The sequence below is a fragment of the Microchirus variegatus genome (genome assembly GCF_963457635.1).
Source record: "Microchirus variegatus genome assembly, chromosome: 9".
Classification (NCBI taxonomy): domain Eukaryota; kingdom Metazoa; phylum Chordata; class Actinopteri; order Pleuronectiformes; family Soleidae; genus Microchirus; species Microchirus variegatus.
The window spans coordinates 27,094,160-27,112,007 of NC_139810.1; the positions used below are offsets into that span (position 1 = coordinate 27,094,160).

The 17,848-nt window shown below is 41.1% G+C and overlaps 1 protein-coding gene across 1 annotated transcript in view; it reads right to left on the reverse strand.

Moving 5' to 3' along the window:
* The window catches only part of scube3 (signal peptide, CUB domain, EGF-like 3), a gene marked incomplete at both ends in the record, with an annotated part of 106,997 nt that overhangs the window by 29,799 nt on the left and 59,350 nt on the right, over nt 1-17,848 (reverse strand). The window contains 3 exons of the mRNA XM_083895117.1: nt 4,251-4,373; nt 6,580-6,696; nt 14,052-14,099. Of these exons, the coding sequence (XP_083751243.1) occupies nt 4,251-4,373; nt 6,580-6,696; nt 14,052-14,099 (288 nt within the window). The remainder of the gene's footprint in view (nt 1-4,250; nt 4,374-6,579; nt 6,697-14,051; nt 14,100-17,848) is intronic.

Here is a 17,848-nt window from a genome sequence, read left to right on the forward strand (position 1 = left end):
AATTCAAGCTGCAGCAACTTCAGTCATCTCAGCAGCAGTTGCCAGGTTCTGGTTGTTTAGTAAAGATCGAGCAATCGATGTGTATTTATTTATATTATTAACATTTTACAATATCTTCAATGTGCTCAAAGTGCTTCACATAAGAAACAAAGGATAACAAAAAAGAAACAATAACTCAATAAATACACAATGAAACAGTAAGCTAAGACGAATAAAACCAATAAAATAAGAATCAATAAAATTAGAAAATGTACAAAACAGAGGGAAAGTGTCACAGAGGTTAGGAGCAGCAACAGCAAAGGAACGGTCACCTCACCGTTTGGATCTTCACCGTTAAAGCCCTGTCATTTTCATATAACGCTAAAATGTCCCCTAATTAAGGTGTTACGAAGCCATTAATGGTTTTAAAAGAAAAACATTAAATGTTAAAATGAAATCTAAATGAAATCCGGCAGCCAATGTTGAGATTTTAAAAACAGCATCATTCTGTTTATGGAGGAAATTCTGTGAGAGCCACAGTTTCATTTGGACATTAATAAGCCCTTTGGTTAAAAGCACCTTTTGGCTTCTTCTGTGCATATTTTCAAGTGTTTTTTAGATGCTGCATGTGGACAGCACATCCCCTGTCTGAGCTGCTTTCATAACAGCAATCCTTGCTTTTCACCGTTTGTTGATAAAAGCATTTTCTGAAACAAACTATATAGAGGAAAGAATCCGGTGAGCTTTACCACAGCACTTTACTCCAAACAAAACAAGGACAACAACACAGAGTTTGTTTCCATGCACAGATAAGATGAGCTCCGGTTTTACTTTTACCAGATTTGACCAATATCTTACAGGAAAATGACTTTGGTAGAAGTTAAATTCACTTTTTTATAATAATATTACTGAAGTAAAAGTCTTAAAGTACATGACATTTAATGTACTTAAAAGCAGCTCAAGACTAGAAAATCTCTGTATAAATACAGACCACTATCAACTCTTCTTCTTCTGATTTTATTTGGTAGTAAAAGGTTAAAGTTGCTAGAAATAAAACAAAGTATTTGTACTTCGATTCATTACAACACTGCTTAACTTATAAAACATCCAATTATTTAAGCTCACAGAGCATAAAATCTGTCTTCTCCTCAGTCCAAACACATGTACCAGCCTGGATCTTTCCATGTTATTCTTCCGTGGTACATATTCAAAAAGCCCAGGTCAGCTCGACCTCCACTCTAAATCACATTATCTGGGTGAATTTCGGTCAAACCAACATGTTAACGTGTATTTTAAGAGTCCAGTTTTAGTCCGACTCAAACAATAATTAGTTTGTGTGCAACGTCATGTAACTGTACGGACTGTTCCACAGTTGCCCCCGTGCAGCCGCTCAGTGGCATGGCTCAGTTGGTTAAGGCACAACGCCACAAAAAACAAGCCGTGATTTACATTCCTCCATGCACAGACTGCAGTTACTCGGTTATCTGTCACTTTGGCAAAATAAACTTTGAATTGTTTGGCTCCAAATAATGAGAGAAAGGCATCCCACCAAAAATAGACACAAAGTGGCTGCGAGGCACAGTGACATAGTGAACATTTTCACTAACCACATCATGACGTGTGTGTGTGTGTGTGTGTGTGTGTGTGTGTGTGTGTGTGTGTGTGTGTGTGTGTTCTTGTACTTGCGGCATACTGAGGACCAGTGAGGGTTTTTAACCAACAAATTGAGGTCATTTTTATGGAGTGAGGACATTTTAGCCGGTCCTCACTTTGTTTTCATTGAAATCACTTCCTTAGGTTGCTGTAACATGCTATAGTCAATTCGTCAAAAAAAAAAATCTTGGACGACATAATATAGTATGACTTTTTTTGTGAAATTTTGGACCAAATTTTTTTTTTCAAAATTTGGACCAAATTTTTTTTTTCAAATTTTGTACCATATTTTTTTTTTTTCAAATTTGTGACCATATTTTTTTGGGAGAATTTTGGACCAATTTTTTTTTTCCAAATTTTGGACCAATTTTTTTTTTCACATTTTGGTCCACGTTTTTTTTTCAAATTTTGGACCAAATTTTTTTTTCAAATTTTGGACCAAATTTTTTTTTCAAATTTTGGACCAAATTTTTTTTTCAAATTTTGGACCAAATTTTTTTTTCAAATTTTGGACCAAATTTTTTTTTTTCACATTTTGGACCAACATTTTTTTGCTCTGGGGCTCCACCTGCAGACGTTTTATGGTACTGCAACCAGTAGTTCTTTGTAGATGTCATTCATGAAGTAGATATTTGTAATTGTGTTGATTTATAAAGTGGAAATGCTGGTCCTCAGTATGTGGCAAGTACAAGAATGTGTGTGTGTGTGTGTGTGTATTGTGTGCAGACTGGTGTGATTCAGCGCAGCGACTCAGAGCCCCGTTTGCACGACACTGATGTGTAACAGGCTGGATATTGATTGACCACATCAATACAGAAAAGAGAATTTAAAAAATAGCATGTCATCTGTTTTTCCATGCAGCGGGAGATTGAGCTCAGCTCTGTAGTTCTCGGGTGCCGCTCTTCTTTCACCAGATGTCTCTGTAGCCGCCCGACTCTTTCAAGAACCAGAAGTTTTTGAAGCTTTCGCTTTAATTCCCCACACCTGTGTTCGGCCACGGCAAACTCTTTATTTGTTCTGCTGCTAGTCCTCCCTGCTCTCGCTGAGTGATGGCTGCCACCAAATATAACAGAAAAACAAGCCAGAGATCCCCGCTCCGACTTCTCCACAGTCCAGGAGACAGTCTTATATCGACTTTAAGCACCTTAAAGGGATTCTTGGGTAAAGTATCTTACCAGAATATGACTTTGGCAGAAGTTGAAGTCACTTTTTCATAATATTACTTAAGTAAAAGTCTTAAAGTATATGACATTTACTGTACTTCAGTATCAACAGTCATTTTCTGATAGAAAATGTACTTACGTTTTAGAAGTAAAAGTATTTAAAAAAAGTGAGGAGTTAGGTTAGAGCCATGGTCGAGCTCAGTGGTAGAGCGAGTTGTCTTTCAACTGGAAGTTTGCAGGTTCAATTCCTGGCTCTGCTAGTTTATATGTGTCCCTGTGCAAGACACTTAACCCCCATGTTGACCGTTACCGACTTTTATGATTTTATTTGGTTAGTAACAAAGAAAGTTCCAGGAAATGTACTGGAGTAAAAGTTGCTAGAAATGACAAATTGACAATACGTAAATGTTGTACTTAAATACAGTAACAAAGTATTTGTACTTCGTTACATTAGCCAGGAAGAAGCTTTTCTTTTTGTGCCACTAAAGACACATTTTGAGTTCATCGCTGTGTATTAAAAACTCTACTCTGCTCTACGGAGGATGGTTTATTTAAAGCAACACTGTGTACGTTTTGCTGTTACTGTGATGAAAGAGGATTTTTAAAGATTTTAACCAATGCTTAGCTCAGCTTTTCTCTTGAATTTACTGAGCCTGATTGTAGCAGTTTAAGATCCTGTCTACAAATACAGCTGAAATAGACATAAGACTGTGTTATTCTCTTGGACAGCTGCACAATTCTGTGTCTAAACCCAATGAGGTGACACACAGTTATCTATTGTCTATCTATTCACACCACAGAACACCAGCGCTAAGGCTGGCTCCACACTGGATGTGAGTGACGCTTGTGGCGCTGATCTGCTGCACCGTGAGCATCTCTGTTGTTCCCACAGGGAGAGTGTGTCTGTGCTGCAGATATTCTGCTCGGTTTTACGCAGGATTTGCTTTTGTAAAATCACAGAAATATACTTTTAAATACTACATGAACCTTCTCTGTACTCAACTAATGCCAAGATATGAAGCCAAAATATTTCACAGTTAAGCTTTTGTTGTGAATTCACGGAACTGAAGCAGTTTCACAATGAAACGGTTGTGTTTGTCGTTCCTTCTTCTTTTCTTTTTTGGTGAAATGCGCATAGGTTTTGGAAGTCTTGCCAAAAAAAAATAAGACTTCTTTTGCCAAAAAGAGCCAGTGCGGCTCATGAGGGCAGCTTTAATCAGTTAACATGTGCTTAAATGAAAAGCAAGAAAGATGTTTCCGTGATGCAGACGTGTCACAACATGCATCCAGTGTGAACTCGGCCAAAGTAAAAGTACTTTAATGTCATCCTGCTACTGCTGCACATTGACAACTGTGCCAAAAAAAAAGAATACACCTGGAACTGCTACAGACGGGAGGGAAAGTTGTCTGCTGCTTCTTTTAATTTAATTAAGGAAATGAAAACGTGTGACCTACCTTGACAAGTTCTCTCATTGGTCAAAAGCTTGTAACCTTTCTTGCAGCTGCACTCGAAGCTGCCCACGGTGTTCCGACACACGTGATCGCACCCGCCGTTGTTCAGGCGACACTCGTCGATGTCTGGGAACAGAGAATCGTCAGGGGAAAAATGAACACAGCCAACCACACATGACAAATAAAAACATCTAAGAAAGAAGAGGTTTATTGGTTTTTAGAGAGCGGGATCAGGTTGCCAAACGCACCTTTGATCTTTGAGAAATTGTAATTAAAGAGCAGCATACTGTAGCTACATATCATTTAGTTAATATACCAAGGTGATGAGCAACATGAGCATTTATTCTGGATACTTTACACTTTGGTTTGTGTCTCATTAGCTGCTAAATGCTCTGCTTTGTCCACCAGCTAAACTTTGGTGCAGGCCAAGTAGCAGAAGTCAGTTTATTAAAACTTTTTTTCTGTTTTCGTTTTAACACCAGTATGAAAACAACAGCAGTATCGGAGCGGCGAAGACGGCTGAGTCGAGCGATAACGACGTGTAGTTGTGTGATCGTTCTAAAACGACTGATGACGGCAGCGTTCATAAAAGTTGTTAAATCTAAACAGTGCAGTTTTGGTTGTGCTGATAATGTGTCATGTCTGTGCCGGAATTACAGTCTTGGCAAAAGTAGAAATGAGCGTCGGGATTTTCCTTAATGTCCCTCAGAATGGCTAAAATCTGTCTGTGTCTGGGTGTAATGGGCTGCAGCTCTCATGCAGTAAAGTCATCTGAAGCATCAGCCCAATGACTCCACTCAGTGTTTCTGCAGCCAGTGGCACATGGATATGTCATGTGTGGATCCATGTGCCGAGGCACAACTGATTTATTCTGAATTATCATCACAAATTAGGCATTTATCTTCTTCTTCATCATCATCTGGTTAAAATAAATGCAACTAAAATGGAGTAAAAACAATCCCTTCCGTCTTCGTCTCTGTTCTTCAGAAGTGTTTGGCCTGCAGCGGGGCCTCTGTCGTCCTGTGCCAGTGTGGCCTGGATTTGTTTTTCCTCCTCTTCTTTCCTCTCACACCAAACTCATAAGCGCTGAGTGTAACATAATGAGCCCAAGAAAGCACACACAGATATTGAAGATTCATCCTCCATCCCTGCAAAGCTGCCAGAGTTATCTGTTTTCTTAGTGTCCTTATACACTTCCCAAGAACGCTTTGGAATTGATCTTATTAGACAAAATATATATATAAGTTGCTGGGTTATGCAGCCTGAGTTGAAAGAAAGGCAAATGTAATGGAGCAGGGAAAAACCACCTAGCAAAACATGGGGTGACAAAAAAAAACAGGCAGAGCCGTTTCTTGCTATACACACAGCCACCAGGGGGCCCCCAAAGTGCAAGTTCAGACTCATATTTTATTATATTTTTTAAAAGTCCCCGTCTTTATCTGCATGTATTGGCTGCGTTCATTATGCATATATTTGCAAAGCATGTAAGTGTTTGTGGGGTAATCAGAAAAAGTGGGGCCCCCAAACAGCTAGTAACGGCCCTGCAAACAAGTGCCAAGTGAAAAGCAGAGTCTGAGATTAATGCTGGGTTACGGCAGCGGTGATCGCTCTAAGACAGCGAGGGAGGCTTCGTTTATAACGTCGTCAAATATGTACCGTGTGGTAATTACATTTCAAGACTGAACGTGCGCTAGAACACAATTAGAACGTGTCACACGAGGTCGTTCAGAATCAGCTTAAAACCACGTTTTAGCTTCAACTGTTCTCTACGGGATGAATGACGGTGATCGGAACAAACGCGGCAACGACCACAGAAGCTCGGCTTCTCTGGGAGTCGACGGAGAAGTGGGCGGGAGCGGACTCTGGGAGGAAGTGTCTGAAAGGCGCAACCAGTTTTTGATTGACAGCGTCGCAGAAACATACACGGCAGCGGAGCGTTTTTCTGCCTCAGTCCTGTGTTGTTTTTTGCGACGGACGTCTGTAGACGACACAGCTGCTCGTAGTGTGTTGTTTGCTCGCTGATATGTATATAATACACTATTATAGCATTTCAGTTGTATATATAATTATCGCGTTTCCTTGTTTCTAGTTGTTAGTTTTCTGAATTGATGTAAGAATTGAGCAGCAACCACCACTGTGGTACAGAAACCACTTGTAAAACCACTTGTAAAATAATGATAATAGTCTATACAGAGAAACATCCAACTGGAGGAAAGATTCTGTGATCATATTTGTAGACTTGGCCCGAAAGAAAGAGGTTCTCTGAGAAGTGGCCGATGATGCTGGTGACAGGTGAACGTGTGCATGTCGAATGCCGCCTGGTGCTTTTTACCTTTGCAGGTCTTGCGGTCCGGCTGAAGAGTGAAGCCGACGGGACAGCTGCAGCGGACTCCTGTCACCGAGTCGTGACATGTGCTATCGCAGCCGCCATTGTTCACTGCACAGGTCTCTGCAGGGAAACAAGCACTCACTGTGAGACAAACCCCGGAAAAATATGCAGTTGGTGCCATCTTCTTGACCTACTTATTTCTCCCCCAATGGAACCGCATACAGTACATGCAGACTGGTATAGTAGTAAAAAAAAAAAAATAAAAAAAAAAATATGAAGACACAGTTATATACAGCATTCCTTTTTTTGTGTCACACAGGAGACAAAATAAGAAGCACAGCAGGCTTATAAGTGTTCAGTGGTGGAGAAGGAAATGAACAGAGACATAAAAGCAGCAGCAGGGTGAGATTAACAGTGAGGGAATAGGAGAGATGTTTGTGAATAATTAAAAGGAGAGAATCATTAGGAAATATTATCACACAGCTCAATATAAATGTTTAAAGCGTGCGCATGTTTGCCTCTTTTTGGTCAAGGTGAATTACAACCTCCAAAAGTCCTTAGTCCTACAGCGATATCAGTCTCCTCTTCAACACGAGTCCACGTGTTTGGACAAAACCACTTTTTTTCTTCTTCTTTCCTTTTTGTGACAAAACCTTCCAGGCATTTTGGGGGATAAAAAAATGCAATTTCAGGTACCTGTGCCCCTGTGTTGGCTAGACTGATGTGGAAAAAAGGCAAGGCACTCAGTCAAGATAGGAGAGCCGCGGTCTCTTCTCTTGACAGTGACAAATTTCACTGAGACTTTCATTTTAAGCAACTGTACAGGAGAAATTTGTCCTCACGTAGGAGCGGCCGGCATCTGCCTTAATGGTGCTGCCAACGTTATAGAGAGTCTCGACGACTCCAGGAGAAAAAAAAACAAACAAAAAACAACTAAGAGAATGTTAAAGTTTCTGTAAGGTAACTGGTCATTCACACAGCTCATCACTTCTCTCTAATGGGCTGGATGCTGGATGGCAGCTTTTCTTACACAGGAGCCAGTGCAGCTGGGTTAGACAAACACGATTGCCACTCTCATACGAGGCACTAAAGAGGGAACACAGCTGCACTTTTATTTTTTTTTTCTCACTGAGAGTCAGGATCCCTTTGGGGAAACACCTAATTCTCTCCACTTAAATTTAAAACTGCAATGCCTTGCTACAGCCATAATGAAACTTTTAAAAGCTCTTTCTCCCAAACAACGAAGTAAAAAAACAAAACTCAATAAAAATGGAGTTGAAGAACTATGGAACTATGTATCAAAGCAGAACAGGTGCTTACACTGATGTAATGTAAAGTTACGTTTTAGAGTGGTTTCCTAGACAACGAGCTGGCTGAACATCAAGATACTAAGACGAAAATGTTAATGCACCAAAAAATAGCCAGACAAACTGTCTCACTGTAGGTAGTTAAGGCTGGACAATATTCAATATATATATATATATATATATAAATATATGACGACATAAATCACATCAATATTTCTGTCCATCAAGTTTCCCCTTTACTCTGAAGTTAAATGAAATGCAAAGATAAGAAAAGATTATTTTGCTTTAACTATTGTTTATCTTTCTGCAAATTGAACAAGACAGCTGCAGCACGTCCTGCAAATTGATTTAGATCAAGGTATAATATGTTTATATGAACTAAAACCTTAAGGTTCAAAGAGTCTTTACAGGAGAATAAAATTAGATTATTTGATCGGTTCTAAATAAAGTTAAATACCAAGAACTGCCTTCATGCTGTGTCTTTTTCTTCTTCCGAGCTAAAAAAATGGGTTACATTGTTGACTTGACCAATCTGAGGCAAAGTATGTCACACTTCTCCCTCTCTGCAGTCTGTACATAGCAGGAGAAGAACTGTCTGAGAGAAATATTCATGGGCAGGGAGTTGGTGAGTTAATGAGGGTCAAGTCATTTTATCAGCCGCTTAAACCCCGTTATTTTCGTGCCCGTGCTTAATTGCACCGCGTCTTTACCGATTGAATAGACACCGACGCGTACTTAGGTTGTGTGTTCTCCAGGAGGCGGCGCTGCTTCGGGTTTCTCCTTCTGGGTCTTCTTCGATTGTTTCGTTAGGATTTTCTGTCATAATTTTCTATTTTGACTCACTCTCACTTCTTGCATGCATGGCTGAAAACATCACCACCACACGTGTCTCCCCCTGCTGGTCTTACACTACATGATGGGTACAAAGCGCTGTTTCGATCAGTGTCATTGGCTGTTTGGGTTGTCTGTCAAAAACGTGGATGAAATGAGTTCTATCGAGTGTATCTTGTTTTTATATCTATTGCGATATATAATAATTATCGTATTATCCCGCAGCCCTAAAGCTAACTTTCACTTTTTGCTCCCAAAAATGATGATTCTTTTGACTGAAATTGCGATATAAGAGGAAATGGTAATTTTTTTTTTTTTTTACATAATTATTCATATTTACAATGATTACGGTGTGTGATATTTGTGCAGATCTGTGATAAACAAAGATGTTTTCTTCACTCAGTAGAATATGTTGTGTGCAATTCAGGAAAAATATTTAATCTAAAATAGTAATTTGGCACACATTTAGGCTTTAAGGAATATCGCTGTGTTACGATTTTGATCATTAATTGTTCATCCCTAATTCAAATTTCCACATGAAATGATTGAGTGGCGTTTTCTCTGTCTGTTCTCTCACAGTGACCGACGCAGCCGTGATATCCAGACGTTAGCAAGACAGTCAGGGGAAAAACTCCAGCCAAAATCTCCTCATACGACTCCAGCTGTTTGGGGGGCAGAGCTTTGATGAACGAGCCAACAGATCCCTCACTTTGTTTCTCTGTAGCCTGCTGTTGCTACCTTTTCCAAACGTACAGAGCCCACATTTAAGACATATTTACAACAGTCTTGGTCTACAACCCTTTAAGGTACTACTCAACCATTTGGTCGACCACACTTTAAGTCACTATATCTCATTGAAAAATGCATCAAGCTGAACTCACCAACACTTAACCCTTTAAAGGTCACATAGAGTGGTCCTGTTGCACATAAATGTTAGTTATGGAGGTCTACTTACATATATTAACTTGTTTTTATGGTCAAAAACCTCCTAGTTGCTGTAAACGAGCCGATAGAAAACCTCTTTTTCTGCTGCGAGATTTCAGAGTGAACTTTCACCCCCAGAAGACAGAGTCTTGTGATTGGCCAGTACTATCCAGCACATCCGTTCTCAGAAGCGCAGCGCCCCCCTCTGGAACGGTGGATGCACTGCTCCTCATTATCAAAACATTGTTTTAACAGTGTTTAAAAATAGCTTCTTCACGACTCCCCGCCGCAGTCCCTTTATGACTTTAAACCGGAGTCAGACCCAGAGTCAGAAGACACTGTTGCTCGTGAAACACCTCCACAATGGACGTTATTCTTCTTCTGTGGTTCAATGTACGCAATCGGATGTGCCCGGACTAGTGCCCGGAGCAGGACGATCGGTTGTTCAGGAGAACCGCTGCTTACGTAACTATTACTGGATTTTCAGTGATCTCGTTGAGCCCCGAGATTACAATAAAACACAACGTTCTCAGCAATGGCTGAACTGTTTGTTTTCGAACCGTCAGGGCTTCATAAACAAGGTAATGACGCAGATACACACCAAAAAAACAGCGTTAATAGGAACTTCCGGTCTAGTTCAAGGTACGCACCTAGAAAAAAGCAAAAGCAATTTTTAAAATTATTTTATTACTTTATTTTATTTACTTATGATAACAATAGCGTGAAATTAGACCCTACAGTATTTCAGATACAGGCCTCTACCAAACGGTTGAGACGTCTGTTCATAATAAACCTGGTTTGCAGAATTCATAAAGTACAACATTCAGAACTCATTAAGTGTTAGTGAGTTCAGCTTGATGCATTTTTCAATGAGATATAGTGACTTAAAAGTGTGGTCGACCAAATGGTAGAGTAGTACCTTAAAGGGACAATGTGTAGTATTTATGGGTTTATATTACCCAAAATCCACTTTTTTATACATATTATGTGCTCCTGCATTGTCTAGTCGCTGTATAATAGTTTTTGTTTCATTTTCGTAGTGTTTCAAAAAGTCATGTAAAATAACATGGCCGCGGGCCGCGGTTGCATAGCCACTGTTAGCAGCGAGACGCCATGTTTCTACGGGAGCCTGTAAGGACAAACGCGAGAGAACAAATCAAGCGTCTCTTTACTTGTAGCTGAAGTCCCGCCTCCACTCTCTCCGCTTCGTCTGCTACGGCCGCGGTAGCTCCGCCCTCTCCCTCGCCTCACGAACCTCATCTGCTGACACGGAGAAAGACGACGAGGACGACATTTGACCGGCTGAGGATACCGTAGCGTTCAGGGAAGGGAGGGGGTGAGCAGAGGAGCAGTTCTTTGTTGTAAATTTCAGCCTCTCCTCTAGATGGCACTATAAACTACTTACTTCACCTTTAAAGGGTTAAGGTGACTTGTTCTGAATGTTGTACTTTATGAATTATGCAAACCAGGTTTATTATGAGCAGACGTCTCAACCGTTTGGTAGAGGCCTGTAGGGTCTAATTTCACGTTATTGTTATCATAAGTAAATGTGCTTTTTTCTTGGTGCGTACCTTAAAGGGTTAAACCTCTGGCTACATATGTATAATTTAGATGATTTCTTCCTTTTTTAAAAACGTTTTCAGCCTAAAATGACGTGTCCAAAACTTGAACAACAATCTCCCTAATAACCAAATCGCATCCCTGTGAGACTTGGTACACTCAGGATGCAACAATCTGCTTCCAGAGGAGCGGTGGGCAGAAGGGAGGAGGAACTTCCAGTTAATGCCTCAGTCCCAACCCAGACTGGAGAGTATGGCACTGTGGGTTCACATAATTGCAAAGTGTGAGCAGAGACAGTTGGCAGACGAGACAATAAGACAGTGTCAGGACATGCCTCCAAAACGCTTACCCAGACAGCCATCTCACCAAACTGTAATGATCATGTATTAAGAGAGCAAAGAAATATTTCTGACATTATGGTTTTCGTGAAGACAGGGGAGAGACACACGCTCTGGTATGTGTGTGGGTTTGTGTGTTTTGGATGCACACCAGCCACATCCACAGTGCACCAGGTTGGGATCTGCAATTACAGTAACAGTGGGCAGACTTTTGTAAATACTCTCCAGCGCGACGTGTCGAGTGTTTGGTCTCAAGCTGAGCCTCCGCAGTATACGTTTCATACGGACAGGCTCAGACAGTCGTACGTCGTCGTTTCGCAGAAGCCACAGGATTTATGGCAGCGCGACGCCTTGGCTTACTTCAGAACCGATGACAAGCGACCTCGGGGCAACTTGTCATCGGCGATTTCTGATGACCACGAACAAAAGAACATGAACCGATAACAGAAGGGACAAAAAAAAAAAAAAAAAAAAAAGGCACAGGAAAACATTTCCCCAAGAGTTTGTCACTGAGAATAGATTGCTTTAGTGGAAATAAAGTGTTTCCTTGACCAAACAGCAAAACATGCAGCTGGAGTGAAGTTTCTAACATGGTTATCAGACGAAAGCCTTTCTAAAGCCTGGGGGTGAATGCTCTCTCGATAACACACACACACACACACACACAGCAGAAAAAAAATAAAACAAGTCTGTTAAAGTTTACAATCTTAGTATTAATTACCTCTGGTTCAGTAACAAAGGAAATCATGCAGGAAACAAACTTGATAAAGCGGGATGCAACAAAAAAAAATCACCCTCTCGCTCTTAACGTTTCTATTTCTGAGAAGAAGCGGAAAAAAAAGTAGGACAACAAAATACTAAAATAGGTCAGATTATTATATTGCAGCATATGAGGGACTCAGTGTTCATGTACGTACGTATTGAAGTTCCAACTCTTCTCTTTAAACACGATTGTTTCTGCTTTTTTTTTTTACCTTGAATGGTTTACTCCTCCGAGAGCTCAAACCTCCTCCCTTTAGTTTCTTACATGCTATAATTAAGTCACAAATCTCTTTGATGTATCCAGGCTCCATTTACCCTCCGATTTCTCCGTTTGTTTTTTCCGCAGTTCATCCTGAAAATTGGGCTTATTTGCATTAGTGATATTATCAAAATGCAAAGTTTTGATACCCTTTCCCCTCCACATGTGCTCCATTGTCCACTGCAAATGTAGTGAATCAAATTACCCTTGGCAACAAAACAGAAAAAACAAACTCGACTGTGCAGTGATATTGATTCATTTCCCATCAATGATTATTTTCAGCACTTGGGGCCAGACGATGATTGCATGTGTACGAAAGAAAGAAGTTCCGAGTGAACCCCGTGTTTTTATCCTTTGTATGAAGTGCTGCTGAATCGTGGACATCGCAGCTAATAGACCATAATGATGGGCTTTAGAAACACTGTGGCTGAGTATTTTCAGTCAATTCACTAAATTCATGGTGTTTTGAGCATTTAACCAAGGCTAATTGAACTTATTATCACTTCAATTTGCGCACGCCATTATTTGAACGACAACGGTGATGAAATAATTTGCTCGGCTTGATGAATTTTACATTGTTGCATTAAAAATAAAATGTATAATTGGCCAAATATACAAAAAAAAAGTATGTTTTATGTTCTGCATAAAAACAGCCTCGGTGACAGATGCATTATTATATAGAGTGTGACGGAGAAACCAGCCGCTCTGAAAGGTCACAAGAAATATCTGAGGATAATTAATGGGGGTATGGTCAAAAACCACAAATCTACAGTATACTTATTCTTTAGACCTTTCTCCGATTGTTGCTTCTCAGTGAAATATTGAATCGCTTTTCTTCTTTGTGTGCCTCGAGCTTCTTATGTTTTTTTTTTTTTAAATGAAACCATCTGAGAGGTTGAGAGGGGGAGAGTCTCAGCAAAAGAGAAAACCACTCAGGCATCTGGGGCCCAAACTACGGCCTTCTTCATTCCAGAGAGCCACTGGATTAATTTCTAATAAACGATTGTGTTTAAAAGGTTAAACTTCACCGTGAACTTGCTTCAATTCAATCTTAACTTAACTCTCAGACAAACGTGGTACGGACAAAAAAACGGCATTTCGGCAGCAAACGTATCTAATTCCATCGCCGTCGGAGCGAGTCAGATTGAGATTATATAGAGTACAGTAAACCTATGTCAGTTTATATAATGTCCATAATGCGTCTCAGAGGCTCCCCGTTTGCAGCTGTGTTTGGAAAAGGTGCGGTTTTGACACAGGCGGCGGCAGTTATTGAGAGGGCATTCACAGGAGGAAGAGGAGGAGGTAGAGGTGGAGGGAGGGAGGGAGGGAGGGAGGGAGGACAGTGGGTATGTCAAGAGGTTGAAGGTCAGAAGGATGATGCCCCTGTGGGGAGGGGAGGGGCCTGATCAGTGTCAGCTACGTTAGCTTCCTCTAATGCTCCCCACACCCACAGACCCCAAGAGAGAGGAGTCAGAGGAACACACATATATTTACCATTGGGGAACAGCTGTGGTGCTGCCTGGGACTGGACACTCCTCTCCCCTGCATGCACACGCACACCCACACACACACACACATGTTGTAAAAACACTACTTTTGTCGTCCGTACACTGTGAACCGCACAGCACTGAATCACGTGGCGACGTGTTGAGCTCTAAATGCAGCGTGCGGTTCACGTGTACATCCACCCGTGGCTCCGCCCCCATGATATCGTGCATAATTTATATGTGCAGGACGACGTGATCATGCCTCTGCTTTCTGTTGCTCGGGACGACGAGGTCGACGACTCGGCGAAACGGCGCGCAACGGTCCGCAGAGCTCCGCTACCTGACGTCGCGCAATCCCATCATGCAACGCTAAGAACCAAATACAATCGGCTTATATGGTGGATAGCTGCTGTGCGCCAGGACGCAGAAACGGGAGCGTTAGAAGATGGAGAAGATGGCTTCACTTCCCATCAGGCATCAAGATTCACGTCTTCCTCCCGGGTCGGCGGTAAAGAGGAAAGTTACGGGAAACAAAACTTACAACAAAAGTGCGCGTTACTGATGTGAAAACACATTGGACTAAACTTTTAAGACTTGCTGTATTTTGAGATGCACGCTGACATTTATAAAACCTTTATTCAATTTGACAAGGTTAGGGGAACATTCGCTGTTAAAGTTAAATCTCCCTTAAGATTCCCCTTAACTGCCGACCAGGACGCTTCAACTTCAGGGTTGTTACAGCCGCCAACACTGATTAAATAGAAGTAAAATTTCTTGTTTAATTCATATGCTTTAATTGCAGCGTGTAAGCGTTCTCTGGAGCAGAATGAGGGACATTTTTATCACGAAGGTCTGGAATAAAGACTGTTTCCATACTCCTGCAGAACACCTGGGGGTCAGATTGACAGGTTCTGTGATATATTTCTCAATCTCCGTGGATTTTAAGTGTGCGCAGTGAATCTCTTAAAGCGCGGCTGCATTTAATTTCTCTGGAACAAACTGAGTCGCGCGACGTCCGCAGCTCATTTAAGCTTCTTGACTGAAGACGTCGCCGCTGATGATCTGAACAACACTGAGGCTTCTCAATAATCTTAATAATAAAGTCAATGGCGTTTTTTATTTATTTAATTTAACCAAATTTATGGACAGGCAGCTCTTTCTCTGTGAATAACGATGTCGGTGAGCGACGTTGACGTACAAAGAGTGACAGGAGCCATCTCTTAACATTTTATGTTTCACACAGCGCTGTGCCGCTCGTTCGTGAGGTTTTAACTCAAGGCCTTTGCATACCAGAATCATTTTTCACTGAGTGATATTGCGGCTTTTGTTTTTATCAGAGCCGAGGTCAGGTCTCACGTACGGTGGGCGCCCCCGTCTCAACTCCAATCGTGATGCATTATGCTGATGATGTGACGTTAAAAATATGCAAATGTGTGGCCTGCAGCAGTGAAGGGATGAAGCTTAAGCTCGTGAACTTAGCTCCCGTCTCTTCTTCACTGTTGGCCCAGGTATTTATTTCTCTTTCTTTTTTATTCTGTAAAATGACTGAGGACCAGCCATAGGCTGTATATTAAAAAAAAAATGTATGTAGCCTTCCGGTTTAAAAAGTGAAGCTTCGGAAGTAGGACAGAGGTAGCCACCAGAGGGTGACGTGTAAAAAGTACTCTGTTTGAATGGAAGTCTATGGGAAAATGAGCTTCTTACTTGATTCAGAACTGATTGGAGTTTGTTTTTTTGACCAGAAGACTACGTCCACCTTTTAGTAATACAGTCTAATGCTGGTATGGCTTGGAATGGTAAACGTCTGCGTTTGGACTGAAAACAGTAGCCGCAGGTCATCCAGCAGCTCTTTTCCCCTGCTCTGTTTGTGGCCGTTTGTCTCAATAAGACGTCAAGCTTTGTATGAGAATAGACTGCAGGAGTTTGACCCCATTTAAATGGGATATTTACACTGAGTGATGTTTTTTCTGTCGCCCCAATCAGCTGACATTGGTGGAGCAGCCCAGACCATACCATTTTACCCCAAGAGAAGAAAGATTACCAAACAATGGATTGGTTTGGGCTAGTTATTTTAAAAAAATAATACGTACGTACTCTACCAAACAAATTAGTTCCGTTCAGTGGAAACACGGCTTAAGGGACCAGCTCATGATTGCTAGATGCTGACTCCACCTGTTTCTCCAGAGGGGTTTTAATAGAACGAATAGTTTAACCCTGAATTATTCACAATTTCTTGCCGTTTATTCATGTCCCTGTTGATATGCAAAGGCCTTCGCACTGAGCTCCACTTAAACACCGACTGACGCCTCTCGTTCATCGTCCTCGTCTCGTCCCTCTGCGGCAGACGGCAGAGACATGATCACCCGATCGAACGCGTGACACATTAAGTCCAATCGTTGTGTTCAAAACACCTCCACGCGCTATTCAGCCACAGGAAATGACAGGAAAGTGAGCCAATAATTTATGCAGATGATCATGAAGGCTATAAGAACGGGGTGGGTGGCATCATTGTGCGGGCGATCATCTCTCCTGAAGTTAACACATCATCACAGTCCATTAAAGCCCACAGGTGGTGATAATGACATGAGAAGATGACATTATGTTGTTGCTGTAACAAGTGAACAAACAGCAGTGGTTGTTTTTTCAAATGCAGACAACAAACCGATGATGACAGGCCCTCGTCTAGAATGAAAAAAGGGTGACATTTCAAGGCAAAAGTGTTACCTCTCAACATGCAGCCGTGCAAATAAATATTCCACACAGTGATGTGTTGTTGTTGTTGTTGTTGTTGTTTAGATGAGAGAGGAGGCTTTTGCGAGTTAGTATGAGCACTGCGAGCCTTGACAGACAGAGTAAGTGGTGGTTAGTGGTGCAAGCTGAAAGACAGGGACAGCCAGATTTGTATCTGCACTTGATGATAACTTTAATGGTCAGCTGAAATCTATTGAAACACCTCCAGCCGCAACAATTTTTGTCAATAAAGACAATTTTGAATAGCAACAGCAACCTTTTTCTTTCGACTGTCCAATAAAACAGCGTAGAAACTATTTTAACAAACCAAATTTTCCCTGATTAGTTACTGATCATGAATTTAGTTTTACCTTTATATCCAACTACATCATACGAAGACCATCTACATTTTCCCATCACACTCTTAGAAATAAAAGTGATAAGTAGAACCATATAAGGTTCTTCGGCTTGTCCTTTTTTTTAATAAAGGTTCCAACTGGAACCCTTTTAAAACCCTTTATTCAGGAAAGGGGTTTAAAAGGTTCTCTGGATCAAAATGGTTCTTACTTGAACCATTAGTGTTACCAAGAACCCTTGAAAAAGCCTTTCTTCAGGGAAAGGGTTTTTCAGAAGCAAATGGTTCCAGGTAGAAACTCAGCCCTTGTAGAAGAACCCTTTTGGAACCCTTATTTCTAAGAGTGAAGATACCTGGGGTGTAGGAGGATCTAAATGTTTAAAAAAAATATTATTTTCATAATTATTCCAAAAAGAATCATGTTAAACCCCTTTATTAAAAAAAAAACTCAGTGAGCTGATACTTGGGGTGCAAAATGAAGAGGTGCAAAAATGCCAAACTCAATGACAATGGGCCCATTCACACCTGGTTTTAACCTCCGTCCTCAGTGATCCAATCGCTTGTGAATAGCACAAGTATGATTGTTCACACCTGGCTGCATCTCTTGTGACCACATGAGGTCAGATGTGGCTTATCTGCTCTTTATTCAAATACACACACCGACATCATCTCCTTACGAGGGAACTAAATCGTGTTTTTATTGTGCAGATGTGTCTGGT